We start from the raw sequence: 18,835 nt of genomic DNA on the forward strand, positions 1-18,835 counted from the left end.
GTCACCTGCTTTCTCTTGTCCTTCCTTCCCTTCCCTCTAGTTCTGTGCTGTCCAACACGAGAGCCAACAGTCACCTGTGGCTATTGAGCGCTTGAAATCCAGCTAGTGCAGTGGAGGAACTCAATTTTATTTTATTTTATTTTTTTTTGAGGAAGATTAGCCCTGAGCTAACATCTGCTGCCAATCCTCCTTTTTTTGCTGAGGAAGACTGGCCCTGAGCTAACATCCGTGCCCATCTTCCTCTACTTTATATGTGGGATGCCTGCCACAACATGGCTTGATGAGCGGTGCATAGGGCCGCACCCGGGATCCAACCAGTGAACACGGCCGCCAAAGTGGAATGTGCAAACTTAACTGCTGTGCCACTGGGCTGGCCCCGGAACTCAATTTTAAATTGTATTTAATGTTAATCAATTTAAATTTTAAAACTGATGCTCAATCCAGTTATTGGAAAACTTTTAAGTAGATTCTGAAGTTGGGTATGTGAATCTACTTTCTCGACTGTACATCAAATGAAATCTGAATACAGATCATGTATTCCTGATGAAAATTTAGTGCCTGAATAGAGATGTGCTATAAGGATAAAATACATACTGGATTTCAAACACTTAATATGAAAAAAAGAATGTAAAATATTTCATTAATACTTTATATTACTTATATGTTGAAATAACATTTCAGATATATTACATTAAATAAAATGAATTACAAGAATTAATTTCACCTATGTCTTTTTAATTTTCTTTGATGTAGCTACTAGAAAATTTTAAATTACATATTGGATTGCCTTATATGTGTTTTTATTGGACAGTGTCTCGGGGGAACTGTTCCCATCTTCTTTGGGTCCTCCTCAGACTTCTGCCACTACTGTAAGACTTCATAAGGCTTAGTACACTGAGCTCACATGTACGCGTTCCTCCCAAGTGGACTATAAACCTAAGTGGTGGGGAAGCAGGGGGCTGGACACAGATTAACCTTTGAACCCTTGGTGTGGGGCAGTGTCTGCCACATGGCAGACCCTCCAGAAATATTTGTTGGACGAACCCATAAATGAGGTACAGAATTTTAAAAAGTGCTGGCTCTTCACAAAATGGATAATGTGCACATTGACAATTACAAGTTGAATATATATTAATTAGACTGCATTTGCTTCCGGTTAATGGCCATTAGAGCAAGCTGTTTTTGCCTTTATCTTTGTAGGGCACAAGCGCTGTCCCGGATACTTCCATCTTTCAGCCCTGGCACAAAGCATACCCTGCATGCTGACCACCGCACCTGGAGTTACGGGGAAAGAGGTCACCAGAGAGAACTGAGACCTGGTGCGTGACTTCCAGAGGCCTACAATTTAGTTGATTATATTAACTTAAATTCAGGAAGTATTTTAAACTCTCTCCAAAGGTGTATAAAATTCAACTGCAAGAGATGGCGTAACTTTTCAGTGGGGACACTTATACAGCCCTGATATTTTTTACCAGGATTCTGTTTCCCAATCCTATCAGCCATTTGCCCAGGCCTCAGACACGTGGCCATTCTTGTGAAGCAATCCCAGCTTCAGAAGGGAAACTGAATCTACCTCCAGGCTTCTCTGAATTTCGCAGGTTCCCCTGGCAATGGCACGCACTTCAAAACAAGTTCTTTAGATAAGAGAAAAACATGCCAAAGGAGGAACCCATATATTTTTATTTGCTGGGTCAGTATCATAGTTCCCTAGGTCCTAGGAATCCTGGTACTTGCACTTCAGAAGCCCAAACTTCCCTTCAATGACTATGGCCTGCTTGGTAATCTAGCTGAAGACTGAAGCCCTAAAATCTTAAAGAGAATTTCCCCTTCTGATCTAGGAGGAAAACTTTTTTGCAAAAGTTAAACCCACAAGGATTCCCCAGGGCAAGGGGACAAAGAAGTGAAACTGGGTGAGCTGTATGTCCTGATCCAGTGTCAACCACTGCCCGGCCGTGCGCTGCTGGGCGTAGGGGCATCAGGAAAGGGGCGGGAGGGGGGAGAAAAGCCCAGCTGGCTGGAGCAAGGACACCAGGCAGGGTAAGGGATGTGGCCCAGAACACCAGGGCCGGATGATCAAGAGGGGAAGTGAGACAGATGTTACTCTAGAGGCCTGTGCTGTCAAATTCCTCAAAGCCCAAAAGTGCCGTCAGTGCCCGTGCATTCCTCCAGAATAAACCTGGGCACGTGAGATGTGCTGCGCTGGATTCCCCTTTCTATCAAGCACTGCCCTTCCCCAGCAGGATGCCACGGACAGGAAAGACTCGACACTTGACAGAAGTTCATGTAGAACTAGGACTTGGACATTTGGGTGGCTCAAACTCATTGCCGGGAGACACTGTGCAGATATGGAGTTACCCAGGCAAACCCAGCACCTGCCTCTGAGAGTCGGTTCAACCTTAGACTTAAAAAAGACTCTTAGAAGGTTTGATTCAGGGACCTTTTTGGACCTGAAGGCAGAGTTTTGTCATGGAGATGGGTATTATTTCTTGATGTAATGATGTATCATCAGCCAGCCTAACATTGACTCTGTTCCACGCATTCATTTCAAAAGAGACCTGCAGGGGCACCCACTTACTTAATCCCAGCTGGGCTAGTTCTTCAAGATGAGCCTCAGTCTTGGCTGTTGAAATGGCATAAGGCAACTTCAAAGTAAACGGCAGAACGTCCCTGATTTTTCAAAAAAGAGAATATTTGTAATTACATGTCTTGTTTCTATCCCTTGCTTTCATTTCCATCCTCGAGATGTTTCAGCTTAAATTATGTAAAATGTCCCAAGGAGACACCACATCAACCCTAACTGGAACTTATCTTTCCTAGTGATAGGACTGTAGGAATACTATTCCTGCCCCTATTAACACACTCGGGACAGGCTGAGAGACAAGCCCACGTGGTTTCAATATCTGTAGCGAGGTCCAAATTTCCTTCCTGGGTAGCTAAAATGTATCTAGAGTTAATATCCACATCGCTAACTATGTTGGTGGATCTGTCACACACATAAAATATTATGTACTAATTTGCTAGATGCTGGGCCTCAACTCCCTGGGCAGGAATGTGTAATCCTAAACCAAGACTGATTAACGCAGTGCCTTACACACTACAGCTTCTCAATGAATATCTGTTGACTGTACTTGTGACGTCTTCAGCCAAAGCCCATGCCCGGTCCTTTGTGCTACAAACAAAATTTCCTCATGTCTTAAGGTAGCGCTTCTCTAACTGTAACGTGCACGTGAATCCCTGGGATCTTGTTATACTGCATACTCTGATTCACAGGAGGTCTAGCTGAGGCTGGAGATTTCGCATTTCTGCCAAGCTCCCCGGCAATGCTGCTGCACCCCCGGACCATGCTTTGAATGGGAAGACAAATCTAAAGTCCCTCATGTAACAACCCTTCCCCCAAGCAGCGTGGCGCCATGTGTAGACCGGCAAACACACGCATTACAGCATCGCAGACCAACAGGCCCAACAGGAAGGAGCTGAGCTCGCACCAGGGTCCTTCCAGGGCCAGGCGATAGAGTCACCACTAGTAAACACATGGACCACGACCTCCTGCTTTCTTTGAAAGTGTAAAGGCAGACTCAATAAACATTTGTTCATTTTCATACACAAGGGTTAGAAAGTTGCTCTAAGCACTGGGGAGTACCCCACAGGGCTCAGTACAATGCCTCGCCCCGCACACACAGGGAGAAAGTGTGTTTTGAATAAATGAATGAATGGATAATAACAATGGTAATTTATCCGAAAAGGAGTTCTTCTTTCAGTGGTGGAATTAGTCTTACAAAGAAAGAATTCATTCATTCATTCAACAAATACTTATGGCCATCTATGATGTGCCAGACATTGTTCCAGGTGCTGGGAACAAAAGAGACACAAATCCCTGCCTGCATGGAGCTTCATTCCAGTGCAACAGACAATAAACAAATATGCAGTTTATAGAATATATGAGAAAGGGATGTGTGCCATGGATAAAAATGACGTGCAAAAGGGGAATAATGTGTTCAAGTGTGAGAGTCGGCCAGGGAGCGCCCCATGAGCAGGTAGCATTTGACTGAAGATCTAAAAGTGACCAGGGAGTAAACCACAAGGGAAAGAATTTCCAGGCAGAGGGAGCAGCAGGTACAAAGGCCCCGGGGTGGGGGAGGGTCTGGCAGGTATGAAGAACAGCAAGAAGGCCATTGTGGCTGGGCTGGAGTAAGTGAGGGACAAAGCTTGGAGCTTCTGCCTGTATTTTGCCTACACAAGATGCCCTGAATATTTCCATTGAAAACAATAACTATCCCAAACAACTAGTTGTTTACAGTAAGATTAGGCAACATTCTAGGCTGAATCAGATTAAATCTGGATACCGGAGAATTCTGGAACCCTTGACGTTGTTGACAATGAGTAACAAATTAGTCAGGTCAATGCAAAGAGCAAAACATGAGAAAAATGTGAGTGTGTCACCAGGGCTCTGATAGCCGGCTTCACCAAGCCTAGGAGCCGGCAGCCAGGAGGTGCCTCTTTCCTGAGGTGGCAAGCCTGGGTCACCTCCTCTTCCAGGAGACCCTGTTGTTTGCCCCCAAATGTTGGGAGCATCTCCTTCTTGTCCACTCGCATCTGTTCTTGATGAAGCAGGTGGCGCCCCAGGGGACGGCAGTGTTTGTAAAAGCTGCTGCTGGACCGGGAGAGGTGGTGACCCTGATACTAATCTTAGTAAAGATAAGGGGAACTAGAACTTTGTAACGCCAAAACATCATGCTAATACATGTTTCTATGGCTGTCCCAACTTATTTAAAATCTAATTTCTTTAGACAATCTGAGGGAAAAGCCACATATGACAAAACCAAGCTATTTTTATGGTAAGCTTTTACCTTGCCCAATGCAGTACCTGGAACCTAAACATCACACCACTGGTCTTGGTTTTTCTTAATGACATACATGACAGGAAACCACACCTGTCATTCGTTAATGGGTGGTTTTAGGCCTTAATCTACTAGAAAATTAGATGTTGGGCATGAGTCCTCTCCTGCTGTGCCAGCCAAGGGTACATTCAGTGCCTCCTCCTCTCACACACACACACGCACAAAAGGGGCGCTTCCTTCTTACCTATGCCCTGTTAAGGAAAGGGGCTCGATTCTAAAACTTACATAACAGACAAAATAAAGCCATCTTAGGTATAAACGTTTCACCCAAGAGTTTTATTACATGTACAATCTAGATTTTCTTAATGTCACATGTCCTATTTCTGAAGGGGAGGAGACTAACTTTATTGAGCGCCTACTATTGCATTGCACCAAGCACTGTAACTCATGTGGGGCCCCTTGCGCCCCTGGGAGAGAGCTTCAGTGTGCCCCATCCCACAGGTCAGGCGCACAGGAGGACATCGATGAGGAGGTCCCTGTTCCCACTCACAGAGCCAATGCAGGATGAAGTGAGGATGGGAACCCAGCTGTGTCAGGCCCCGCGATCTGCGGAGCTGTGCTGTACAGTGGGAAAACTTGCGCTTCAGCATCAAGGCAGGCCTGGGTTCAAATGTCCAATATCTGCTACTTGAACTGAATTGTAGGCAAGCCTCTCACTCTGTCCGAGCCACAGTGTCTCCACGATCCTAATTTCAGGGCTGCCATGATGATTGGAAATAATGTACGTATGGTGCCTAGCACAGATATAGAAAGCCCCTGAAATTATAATTATACTTAATAATTAATCAGTATAATTTTTATTTCCTCTAGCTCCTCACTACCCAAAGAGTAGCTGTAGGACCAGCAGCATCGGTCGGCCTCATCAGCTGGGAGCCTGCTGGAAATGCAGAATCTCAGGTGCTGCCCTACACCCCCCAAATCGGAATCTGCACTCTAACAACATTCCAGGTGATTCTAGTGCGCATAAAAGTTTGCAAGGCAGTGCTCTGCTCTACACTGATTACACCAAATTGGCAGAGCTATTAGGCATTGGTGGTCAAGGTTTGTATCACTATTTGTGTTCTCAACTATACTTTTCAATGTGTCTTCCTGATGTGGCAAATCGTATGCATATTGATCCGTGAACTCTCTAGTCTAGTGCATATGGGCATATGCATTCTGTGTGAAACCAGACCTGACAATCTAATCACTTTCTCTCTTTTATTAATAACCAACTAGAACATTTCAAAAATATTTTGATAAGACTGAGTCAGATCAATTACTGATTACTAAGTACATAGATTTAGGTAAATGAGTAACATATAGTGTAAAAAGAGAAACAAAAACATCAAGAAACTTTGCATTAAAAAAAAATAGGACAATGAATCTCAGGTCTCCCTAATCAGAAAATGTCAACGTCAGGATTTTTCTGAAAGCACCTTATATTGGTACCATGCTTTGTAGTTCACAAAAGGCTTTCATGTCCTTTATCTCCTTCAATCACCACACAGCCCTGGACAGCAGGTATTCCAGTCTATACCAACACTCGGGGGAGAGATGGTATCTTTTGTGCACTGCTGCCAAATACTGTTCTATAGGGCTAACAATCTTTCATAACAACAGCACAATCATCAACGAGCAAACTACGAAGAATAAACATTGGCCAATGTCACCTCTGACTGTCATGTCAGTGTTGAAATTCGCTCCCAGGGACTGGTCGGCCTCACACTAGCCCAGGTGTGGATCCCTGGGGACAGTGGGGGCTTCCTAACCGACCTCTTCTCTTTGGACAGCACTTTGCTCACACGGGCCAGGGCTCCTGCCCACCTCCAGGCAGGTGGCGTGCCCTCGGGGGCACTCACAGGGTTCTGGTCCCATTCTAGGTGAAGCCCCTCGGTTTCTTCCTGCGGGTAAGTAGCGCTGGATTCCCCCTCAGAAAATGCCTCCTAGCCCTCAGGCCACTGATTGTGTGGCTTCAGATGCCCTGGGGACCTCCGGGAGTAAACAGGTTAGTGCCTGCTCCCAGAAGGGTCTACTCCCACAGGTACAACGAATGTTTAACTCAGTCTTTGAGAAATAACTTGACTCTTAAATTAATATAAAATAAACCAATCCCCAACAAGCTTCTCAGCCTCCGAGTATGATCACAGGCTGTGAGCAGTGATCTGTGGAAACAACCCTAGTAACCATGCCCATCCCACTGGAATGGCTGCAACAGATCCAGAAAAGCACAGGAAGCCCACTGAGCTCCACTCCCTAGGAGGAGCCACCGTCTATCTCTGCAGAGAAAGGGTTGACTCTTAACCACTGACACAACACTCAATTTGAAAAACTGTTATGGCTAGACACAAAGAAAAAACGCTTCCACAGCTTGCACCCTCCTGAGCCCCGTTAACAGAGGGGATTTGGGCTTAACTTCACATGGACTAAAACAGTCGCTTTAGTTGTGAAGAGGGCATGAGCACCCAGCTGGCCTGAAGGACAAGGATACAAGATTTATGGGCTGGTTTAAGGAACCCACATTTCTAGAATGAACTGCATCCCTTGAAGAGTTTCAGAAGCATTGTCAAGGACCTTAAATGTTACAGGTTTGCATCACTGATCCCTTTCTGTGTGTGCACGCGTGTGCACATATGTGTAGGTGTGTGCATGCGTGTGTCTTCTGGTGCTTGATAGGTCTAAGTGACAGGAGCCATGGGAGCAGCTTGAAGACATGATCACATTAATTGATTTCATCACATTAATGAGATTTTACCTTTGAGGGGTCAGGGTAGTTGTTTTGATCTGAAGCCCGGCACAAGGGACTTGGTGACCATTTTAATTCAGTTGCCAATTCTTCCAGGGACATCTAATAGGAAGCAAGCCTCCCAGATCCCTCTGCCCCGCTTTAATCAAGAAACCTACAGGCTGATTATATTGCACACACCAAGCAGGTGCTCGAAATCATAAGAGACGAAGAGGCCTTACCTGCTGATGCAGTAGAAAGCAATGAGCCGGAATAAATCCGCAAAACTGATTCCTGAGCCTTCCAGGGAAAAGGCTGGAAAAGAGAGATTTCAGAAAGCAGCTGAGTGTCCCTGAGTGCGTCCCGGGAAAGGAAAGGCCCTCCAATGCCGTGTGCTGCATGCGAGGACAATCTCTGTGCTCTCAAACCACTGTGCGGCTTATCAGAACCAGCTGCGAGGAGGACGTGTGTCAGCCAGGAACAGGCCAGTAAAGAGTCGATGGCCCAGAAGCTCAGCCCCTGACTCATTCAGAGCACATGCTCCGACGCTGGGTAAACAGACCGGCACAGACTCAAATTGCACAACTACCTTTTTTTCAAAGTTCAGAACACAAAGTTGGGTGGGGGTCAAGGGGCCAGTCTGGCTGGAGTGAGTGACCATCAGCACCTGACAGGGCTTGGGGAACACCAAGGCCCCCAGTGTCCTTGACCCTCCAAGGATGGACCTCCTGGGTCACAGTCCTCTTTGCCAAAACAGGTCACCTCCGGTAAAGATGCAAGGCAGAAGGTGCACAAAGCTTGGAGGATAACACAAGGTTTCCAGTAATCAGCTTTTGGTTCAATTCAGTATGAAAGATTCTAAAACCCATTTGCTTAGAGTGTCCCCACCCACCACCGCCACTGCCACGTGCACAAGCTTCCTAATGAGAAGAGATATCCTGGCAAGATGGTGTGCCCTTTTGTACATCTTCCAAATGGTGCAAGACTGGTTTGACTCCAACTTAGATATCTGCCAACCACTCCTCATGCCATCTCAGCTGAAATGTCACTCCTGTAGTCACTCTTCCAAAAACATTCCAAATAGCCACAGCTTTGTGAATATTTCCTCATTTCCTCAATCAGATGAGATTTTTCTTCCTTTTGTAATATTCCATGTCCTCATTTATTTTGCTTAGTTGCTTATGTTGTATTATTTTGCTTATTTAGTATTTCTGTAGCACTCCAAAACACATCTGTGCCATATACCATGACAGACAGACACACACAAAGACAAACACACACACACATGTGTGCCACAATTTAATGAGTTAAGTGGGAGGAAACTCATTTGGGGCAGGTTAACGTCTTTGAGCCATGGTTTTCTCATCTGTAAAATGGACAATAATACTTTCGTTGTCTCCCAGAAGGGTAGCAGTGGGAACTGAAATTTTAAAAAATGGAGTAATTTATGTGAAAGCGGTCTATACAAATAGGAGGTGGTATATAAATACCACATTAAACCACATTGTCCAGAGGTTATGACAAAATATCTATGTTTTTATAGCAAGTCCTTCCTCTCTCAATCCACCTCAGTTGGCAGGGAAGGCAGGGAAGGGGCCATCACAGTAGGACCAAGGCCTGTGGTGACGAGTTATAGCCAGCTCAACGCTTTGCTCAGATTAGCTCTTTTGACCACTTTAATTCCCCTGGAAAGGAACAGGGAAGTGATAGAAGTCTTGACAAAATAGAGAGGGAAAACCTTTAGCTGAAAGGGAGCTAAGATGAGCACCAAGAAAGCTCTGAAGTACAAACGCTAACTCACTTACTGCAGGAGGCGAAGGAAGGGGCCTCCAGGCTGACTCATCGTGGTTAACTCTGGATATGAGAAGGGATCGGAAACCCAGTTAGATCTATCACTTCTAGTCTAGCAGACTTCAAAAGCCAACTCAGCATTGCCTTTTTTGACTTAATATTTAATTTATTATTTTTAAAACAGTGGTTTGAAATCTATCTTCTGATTACATCCTACTGTAAATAAACTGGTGTGCATCATTCACCAGCTTCAGTGACTGCGCATGTGTCTTTGCACATGGAAGTTGTTCCCTGGCATCAGCAACCTTGGGAGACCTGGAGAAAAAACATCGCGGGGCGTGGGTTTACTGCTGAACCTGAGGCTGATCACAGAGGCTGGCAGGTTTCACTTCTGCTGGAAATGTCTCCTCTAGACTCAGGGAAAGGCCAGTGGCTCAGTGAGACTATGAACTCCGGCCGGAGGGTAACCCCACATCTGCCCTTCAGTTGATGGCAACACCTTGGGTTTCTTCAAAGGCAGGGACTGAGGCTTACTTATGTCAAAACTGAGAAGCAAGTGAGACTCCTGGTTTCGGTGTTCTATTGAGACAGTCAGTGGATGGGCTTCCAAACCTGGCTCTCCAGGCCTTCACACCTCTGCCTGCTAACCTGTGACTTCGGGGACACCTTCCCCTTTGGGGCCCAGAGCCAGCTTCCGAGACTTTCTTGGAGGCTGGCAGTACATCAGAACTGTGTGTTCCCTTTTCAATTCAAAACTTATCCTCCCAAGACTTCACATTTCCAGTGACCGTGGAATAGTGAAAGAAAACCAATGCTATTAAACACCACTCTCCCTTTAAAACTTCAGCCAGTTAATTTTTTCAAAGGGCTGGATTCTGCCTCTGATTAGCTGCATTTCATAGAAGACTGAACAGTGATTGCTCGGAGGGAACATGTCTGCTCAGGATTATTCACGAAGATCTGCAGACACATGCTTTAGCATCATATCCCATTAAAAGGCTCGATTGCTGCAGCTTGCCCTGCAGCTTAGTCATCAGCAAACCTGGGAACCAAATCCATGTTCCATGTAACTGGGAAGGGGGCGAGGAAGGCAACCTCTTTTAGGCCCCGGCCGTATGCCAAGCAGTAGGTTGCACACTTTGCATACAGGCCGTTTAAACTGTTAACAACTCTCTGAGGTTACTGTCACATTATACAGAGAAGAAAACCGAGGCTCCTAGGAGATGTTACCTGCCCAGTCATTAAATGAACAAGTGGCAGAACCAGGACTCAGACCCATGTCTGTCTGTCTCAAAGTGCAGGCTCTTTCCACTTCCCCTTCTCAGGAGACCCATGGCCCTCAAGTCAACCAGGACCTAACCACCCAGTGACCACTTACTGTATGTGCTTTCCTTTATGGCAAATTCCTTGAGGGGGGCTCCAAATTCACAGGGCAGGCGAAGGGAGAGGACTTTCTTCTGCATTTTGGTGGATTTACGAACCAGGAAAATCTAGCAGAGAGAAGAAATTCAAGCTTAGGAAACAGCCAGACAGTTGGAACCTGGACATATGATTTCCCATATACCCAACATCCATGACTAGAACCCCCTTCATGGCTAAATTGCAAGGCTCAACACAGGACACTCCACTGCCAGAGAAAGAGGCCATCAGCGAGCATGCCACAGACGCCTTCCTGTGATAACTAGCTTCAAAAGAGTCCGACTTCCCCGTGACACAACGTGCTCCATGAGGCCAAGAGCTCCGGTAGTCTGCAGAAGCATTTTCAGTTTGGTGATTGTTTTACAGCTCGTGTTCCGTGTTCCCTAGCTGTGTCTTCTGTGGGAATCCTGGCTGATGAAACCTCCATCTAAACACAGTAACATGACTAAACCATAGACACAGAATTGGGAGTTCACTGGCTAATTTGGCTCATAGGTGTATTTACAACAGAAAATTGAATTTGTTGACAACAGTGAAAAAGCAGAAATTTTTGTTTTTCACGTTAAAATCTGGATTTCTAACTTCTCATGGAAAATGAGATGATATGGCAGGACCATGCATAGCAACAACCTGCTGGAGCCAGAAAACAGCTGCTCCCTTAGGGAGGTGGGCAGGCGTGCTCCGAGGTTCGCCCCAGCCAGCACTAAGGCTGGCGGTCCATTTGCTCCTGAACAACCTGCTTTCCGACAGCTCCCTCCAGGTTCTAACATTGTCTTCAGACACATGCTTTAAGCCAGCCCAACTCCCAGCACAGATCTCAGGACACCATTCTGGCCTCCATCACTGCAGAGGCAGGTGTGCCCTGTACTGCTCTGCACTGCACAACTCCAGGGGGCACCATTTACCTAGACCACAAATCAAATGGCGCCCCCTAGAGTGTGCGGGGCAGCAGGCTGGCTGAGTTCTGTTCCCTTCTGCAGTACATGACCCTTCTCCAAGGAGCCTATCCTGTCCTGTTTCTTTACTTCCCCTCTTTCCTCTACATTTGGGCACAGTACTCTCTGCTCCCCTACTGTTCTTTATTTTTTTCCACCTAATCTTCACTTCTCTCCCAATGTCCAGTCAATAGCTTCTAAGAAACTATTTTTTGGGAGGATAGGGGTTGTGGGAATTGGGTGTCTGGTACGGAATGAAACCAAAAGACCTTTGAGTTCTCTCTTTTTTCCCAGCACTCATGGGGAGGCAGTCATGGGATTCACCTAGTAGCCAGTTCTGGGAGTCAGTGTCTCTGGGATACCCTAAAATTGTAGCCAGTGCTTCCTAAATACTATCTGATGGGTAAAAGCCCAAAGCACTGCTGGGAGGCAGCTGTTGGTTGGTAGAAAAGAAGTATTATTCCCTTATGCCAGTGGGGCTCTCTTTGAGCCTTGGGTGTCAGGGAGAGCACAACCTCTAGGCTTATTTCCTGCATGTCCGCAGCCTTAGATCAGGAGTCAGGAAAGTATGGCCTGCAGACCAAATCCATCCTGCCACTTGTTTTTGTAAATAAAGTTTTATTAAAACAAAGCCATGCTCATTCATTTCCTTATTGTCTATGGCTGCGTCTGTACTACAAAGCAGAGTTGATTAGTCATGACAGAGACTGTATGACCCACAAAGCCAAAAACATTTAACTCTGGCCCTTGACAGAAATAGCTTGCCAACCCCCATCTTAGGTTGTAGAATAATTAAGGGTGGTGGCACCACAAGGACCTATGCAACCACGGTTGGTCTTTCAAACCTCCCTTCCTCTCGCACCTGCTCTTCCTTCTCTTCAGCGTTCTTGCTTCTCCTGGTGCACTTTGGCCTCTTTCTGATCCATGTTGCTCTTGTCCTCCCCCTGCCCTCAGCCTGCCAATCTTGTCAGGCAGGTCCTGTTCAGGGATCAAGCAGGCAGACAGAGAGAACACCCCGCCTGACTTGTTCCCCACCTGGTCTCAGCAGGAATGGACATGCCGACACCAGGAGGGAACTATTGCCTAGCAACAGGACAACCTCTGTCTTCAGAATTTTTTGTAGAAACGCAGGAGCAGACAACTCAAACTCCATAAAATGCGTGCCTCACAGAAGGGGGTCCTGATCATACAGACCCAAACTAGAGGCTATGACCCGGCATGCTAGTCAAGGAATTTTCACAAAGATGATCAAATCTGCGCCTGTCGCCCTGAGCATGTTCCAACAGAGACCTCGGTCCTGTGTGTTTCTTTTTTGTTTTTCTTTTTCTTCTCCCCAAAGCCTGCCCCCTACCCCAGTACATAGTTGTATATTCTAGTTGTGCTATGTGGGACGCCGCCTCAGCATGGCCTGACAAGCGATGCCATGTCTGCGCCCAGGATTCAAACTGGCGAAACCCTGGGCTGCCGAAGCGGACCACGTGAACTTAACCATTCAGCCATGGGGCCGGGCCCAGTCCTGCCTGTTTCTGTCATATGAGAAACAAAAGCTCACTTACTTATAAGTCAAAAGTGATAACAGACAGGCTCCGACTGATAGGGAACTCAAAAGTTTATTTTTGTGCCCAATTGTTAGGAAATTCCTTGACCAGCTACTGATGGAATTTTCTCCTTGCCTCTCCATATATTTTAGTTTCTATTTCTTGTGGTATTGTTTCAAGTCTTATTTTATCTGTGATTTATTGTACTTATCCTTTGTTGGGAAGGTGTACACCAGTGCTGTCCAATAGAACTTTCTGCAATGATGGAAATGTTCTATATCCTGCACCATCCTGTATGGTAACCTCCAGCCACCAGTTACTAGTGAGCTCTAAAATGTGTCTAGTGCAACTGAGGAAGCGAATTTTTAATTTAATTTAACTTAATTTAATTTAATTAATGTAAATTTAAATAGTCACATGGAGTAAGCAGCTACAACACTGGACAGCATAGGATAGACCAATCATTGAATAACATTTTTTTAGGAACTTCTATACAGTCGTGAAGTGGTCTTGATTAAGAGACTGGTCTTGCGTGGCAGTAGCTGAAGGAACCGAATTGGTCTTTGATCCATGTGGAAAGCCACTGAGAAAGCCCAAGGAAAAGAAGATTACATCAGCAGTCACAGAAGACAAGTCTATGGACATAGCACTTTTGAAGGGTGGGTCTCAAGTTGGATGGCTGGGCCCTGGCAGGGTTCCCAGGCTCAGAATGAAAAGAATACAGCAGGGGCAACTGAGGACCCCACAACCAGGCTCATCCTCAATGTTGAGTCTCAAGAAGTCAGGCCCTGGGCCTTTGGGCAGCAGCTCTTCCTCACTACCAGATGCCCTATTATCCTCTGAGTCCTGGACCTCCCATGGTAACCAAGCAGATGAAGACAGAAAGACAAATCCTGAAGGGCTCTTTTCCTTAGAAAGCTGCCTCGGTACTGTCCAGAATTTCCCTGCATTGCAACCCAGGGACACACCGGGAACCACACTCTGTACAGGCTGGGAGAACTTTCTGGAACTCCAAGTCTTTCTCTTTGAGGAAGCAGCAGCCCTGCCTGCCTCAACCTGTCTCCCTGTGGTTCTGAGTCTTACCCCTGGAGGCTGGGACTGTAGGACTTGTGCTGCCTCCTCCTCACTCAGACTCAGCTGCAGCCATATCGGGTGGGTGTGGAGAAGGCGGTCCAAAATGCTGAGCCTGTTGGAGAGGCTGTCATAGCCTGAGTCCCGGGGACAGGGCTTCACATCCTTTTCCTCGGAATAGCCATCAGCCTTCTGTCTTACCATGCTAGGAGAAAGAGAATTGGCAGGGGTCAAATGTCTGTAGCACAATTTCCCTAACAAGGATACCATCCTACGACCTCATAGGCCAGGCCTAGCATAGCACATGGCCCAGCTTGTCATCGCCACCGCATTGTCTTCCCCTCAGACTGAAAGCTTTCTGAGGGCAGACACCATGTTATATTTCCCTCTGTATCTCTAATATTAAACAGAGTACACAATAGTACTCAACAACACTAAATAGACCCAAACTTCTACTTCTAACCCAGTTTTTGAAAGGTTCTAAACATTCCAAATGCTGTTTAGTTGGTCTTCTGGCATTGCACATTTCTTACTCTGAGCACAGAACCCTAAATGTTAAATTCCATTTGGTAACCATGAGGTCCTAAAGCTCAATAGCATATATATCACAAGCATGACCATGGCATGCGCTAAAAGCAAAGACAAAACATTCACTCTCACCCACATTTGAATTATATGCAAATAAATTGGATTTTATTTCTTTTCACACATCTAGGCATTTTTATTACTAATATTTGTAGTAAAACTTCACAGTTGAACGGTGCTGTACAATTCATAAACTCATATGAACATTATTTATAATTGCTACGAAGTGGAAACAGCCATTTCCACTGTCATATGAGAAACATAGACTCCATCACCTAATGAATGGATAAATAAAGGTTCCATCAATTAATGAATGGATAAATAAAATGTGGTATATCCATTCAACGGAATTTTATTCAGCCACAATATTCATTCATTCTTTTCATGAAGTACTATCTATGATACAAAATGGATGCACCTTGAGGACATCATGCTAAATGAAAGAAGCCAGACACAATATTGTATGATTCCACTTATGTGAAATATCTAGATTAGACAAAAATAGAGAGAGAAAGATCAGTGGTTGGCTGGGACAGGGGAGGAGGGCGAGATGGGCAGTGATTCCTCATGGGTGTAAAGTTTCTTTTCGAGGTAATGAAAATGTTCTAGAATGAGATGTGCTGATGGTTGTACAACTTTGTGAATATACTGAAAACCACTGACTTGTACACTTTAAAGTTTGAATTGTATGACATAGGAATGAAATTTTCATAAAAAAATCATATTGACTTCCATCGTCACCTTTGGCACCAACAATAATTCTGTTATTGAGTATTTAATCCCCATTTTACAAATGAGGAAACTGAGGCCCACGAAGTTACTGAGCTGTCCAGAGTTATAAATAGCTATGAAATGGCAGAGCTAGAAATTCAAGAGGTCTGGTGTTTGTCCAACTTGGCAGGTAACAGGTAAGATCATGAGCACAGGATGGCTTGTCTATGTGGTGTCTCCGGTCAGCCAGGCCCTGTAAAAAGCATTCTCTCATTTCCTTCTCACAACAGCCCTGAAAGGCAGGTCCTAGGAACCCAGTTTACAAGGAGAGGACCGGCAGGCTCAGGCTGCTTGAGGAACTTGTTCAAGGCAAAGACATGCCTCCAGTAAGAGGAACAGGGTACAAATTCCAACCCAAGGCTGCTTAGCTCTGGGGTCTCTGTCCCGCTACTATGCTCAGAACTCCCACTTTCCCTGGCTCTCAAGGAGCTGGTTGGTCATCAACACTGGTCCTGGAGTGGCCAGTGCGAACAGCAGACCTGTCCATTTATGTACGAAGAGCCGACTTTAGGTTGGGGTACACACGGTCTTCAAACATCTAAACCCAAATGTACTACCTGGCTGAAGTCTTCAACATTGAGGAAGATGAAGGATGAAGCTGAATATAAGGTGAGTGTGTAGAAAGGAGGTGTGCTATTTGCACGTGGACTGCTCCACTCCTATGAAGGTGGACTAAATACAGAGGAAGCCAACTTAAGGCGATCATTTTTGGGTGTGCAGACTCAGTAATAACACGCACAACGACAGCACGTGGGTCGGCCAGAGACTGCCACCCTAACTTCTCCCCCTCACCTCGTTGACTTTCTACAGATCGAAAGAATCTCATGCTTCCATTCAAGATTTACATTGTGTTTCCCCTCAAAGTTTTCCTTTACCTCTGCTACAACTTTCCAGATGGGAGAGTCTGTGCCAAAAAAAGAGCTGTTTCTCATTCTGCAAATGCCATTCCAGGGCCTCCGGGTATTTTGAAGTGAATCTTTGCAGCTCTAAGAACAAACTCTTCAAAATGAAGCTGGTGTTAAGATTCCTTTCACGTAAGGTAAACGAGACGACTTTGGAGCAGGGATTTTCAACCCTGGCTGCCCATTAAAATCGCCTGGGGAGCTTAAAAATGGTGTGATGACCAGACTGCACCCCAGATCAAATAAATCAGACACTTTGGGGTAGAAGGCAGGCGTTGGAATTTTTTAAAGTCCCCCAGGAGATCCCAACGTGCAGCCAAGTTTACGACCACTGCTTTGGATGAGCGCTGGAGCCTGTGTGAGAAATCTCCTGGGGTTTGTTAAAGCCAGATTCCCACTTTCAGCCCCAGATAGTCTGATTCTGCAGGTCTGGGGCGGGCCTGAGACTGTATCTCTGGCAAGCTCTGGGTGATGCTGATGCTGCCAATCTGAGGAGCACTTTGAGGAGCGCTTGCTTGAGACCTGAGAGCAAAATGTGCACTTTAACTCAGATCCAATCAGGTGGGGGATCTTTTGGAGAAAGAGGGACAGCGGGTAACATGCCACTGAAAGAATTCTTGGAACCCAAATAAAGAAACATTTCATCCCTGTCATCTCAGGTTGGGGACATTTTACCAAGACCAAATTCTACAATCTCTAACATGGCAACCCTGACACTCATGAGAGTCAATATGTTGACACTGCTTCTTTCCTTCGAAGGGCACATCCTGACACCTCAGTTGTTTCAAAAGGTTAAAAAGCCTTTGTTCTGACAACTGATCTCAGCCTAAAAAGCCAGGGCCCAGACAGGAAGACGGTGAATAAGATTCATGGGGCTTCATACAGGAACAACCATAAATTAGATCCTGTCTTTGCAAATGACCAAGCTAACTAATGCCTTTATTCAGCCAGCCATTTGAGGTTTATAGCATATTATTACAGGACAAATTGGCTTTTATCAGGGACAACCTTCAGGAAAGAACTAATGAGGGACACGTCGAACCTGCATTTGATGCTGTTTGGTGCCCCGCCCCAGATCCCCTTTACCAGACCAGGCACCCACGGCCCCACTGCTGTGAGCATCAGCTGCCAAAAGCTCACAGCTGCCCCTTCTCCTGGACATGCCCAGAAAGTTACGCCCTCCCCCAGGAGCAGACCTACTGCTCAAGACATCCTGATCCCTAGCGGAGAGGTGCGGCCTTCTTGCCTCATGGTGGGGCAGCTCTGGGGTGCTAGTCATGCTCCAGAGCTCCCTGCGGAGTCAGGCTGAGGCTGCACTTCAGTGAGCCCACATCTTGGCCTGGTTTCCTCCCCATACATCCTGTATGCCTCAGTCCTTCAAAGGCTGCTCCTGAGAGCCTCTCACAATTCATCACTGCACAAGAATCCCCCTTCAGGCTCTGCTTCCAGGGATTTCCCCCAAGATCCAAGACAGAATCTGATGAGATTAACAGAGACGTGACTTCTCAAACAAGTGCCTGCATGCAAATATGAGAGAGGGCAAAGAATGAGTGGCTTATAAAAGATAAACCACTGTGATATAATCCAGGAGATCCTAATGATGATATGGTCACAGCAGGACAGCTGGCACCTGAGGCCTGGTCAGCTCTTCTTTTGAGCTCTGTTTTTTTAACCTGAAAGTGCTAAATAACACCTCCACCACCACGTAGAAATGACACAATCAAGAATCATGAATGGATGCTAATATCAGGAGATGAAAGACTGTTAGGAAACAGAGCATTCAAAGTCTTAAAATGTCATCCTGCAGATTACTGATCACGGAGAGGGAAAGGTGCCCCGACAATGAGAAACCCGGCAGACACCATCTTAACCAGGTGATCAGGGTTAACACCGCCAAAAATGAGACACCCGACATCCAGCGCCTCCGAGGTGATGCTCCGAGGTTACAGTATCACCTCGGTCGTCTTCCTGCCCCAAAATGTGTTTAACCTGAATCTAAACGGGAGGAAACAGACAAGTCCAAATTCAGGGATTTTCTGCAAAACCACCGGCCTGAACTCTTCAAAAATGTCAGTGTCATGAAAGAATTTTTTTAAAAAGGCTGTGGATTATAGATAAAAGGAAACTAAAGAGATGTGATAACTATACTGAGTGCATGGAATTGATCAAATATGAATCAGAATGAGAAACAGCCAGAAAGGGCAACTGGGAGTATTTGGAT

The 18,835-nt window shown here is 45.8% G+C and overlaps 1 protein-coding gene across 16 annotated transcripts in view; it reads right to left on the bottom strand.

Moving 5' to 3' along the window:
• RIN2 (Ras and Rab interactor 2) overlaps window positions 1-18,835 on the bottom strand; it is a 217,550-nt gene that overhangs the window by 26,633 nt on the left and 172,082 nt on the right. For 15 of the 16 annotated variants that reach the window (XM_044748549.2, XM_044748553.2, XM_044748554.2 and 12 more), the window contains 4 exons: window positions 14,369-14,561; window positions 10,772-10,883; window positions 7,845-7,917; window positions 2,576-2,667 (listed from right to left, as the gene is read on the bottom strand). In XM_044748549.2, coding sequence (XP_044604484.2) covers window positions 2,576-2,667; window positions 7,845-7,917; window positions 10,772-10,883; window positions 14,369-14,561 — 470 coding nt within the window. The remainder of the gene's footprint in view (window positions 1-2,575; window positions 2,668-7,844; window positions 7,918-10,771; window positions 10,884-14,368; window positions 14,562-18,835) is intronic. The other variant, XM_070485518.1, reaches the window with a different exon arrangement.

Source organism: Equus asinus, chromosome 15, assembly GCF_041296235.1.
Source record: "Equus asinus isolate D_3611 breed Donkey chromosome 15, EquAss-T2T_v2, whole genome shotgun sequence".
Classification (NCBI taxonomy): Eukaryota; Metazoa; Chordata; class Mammalia; order Perissodactyla; family Equidae; genus Equus; species Equus asinus.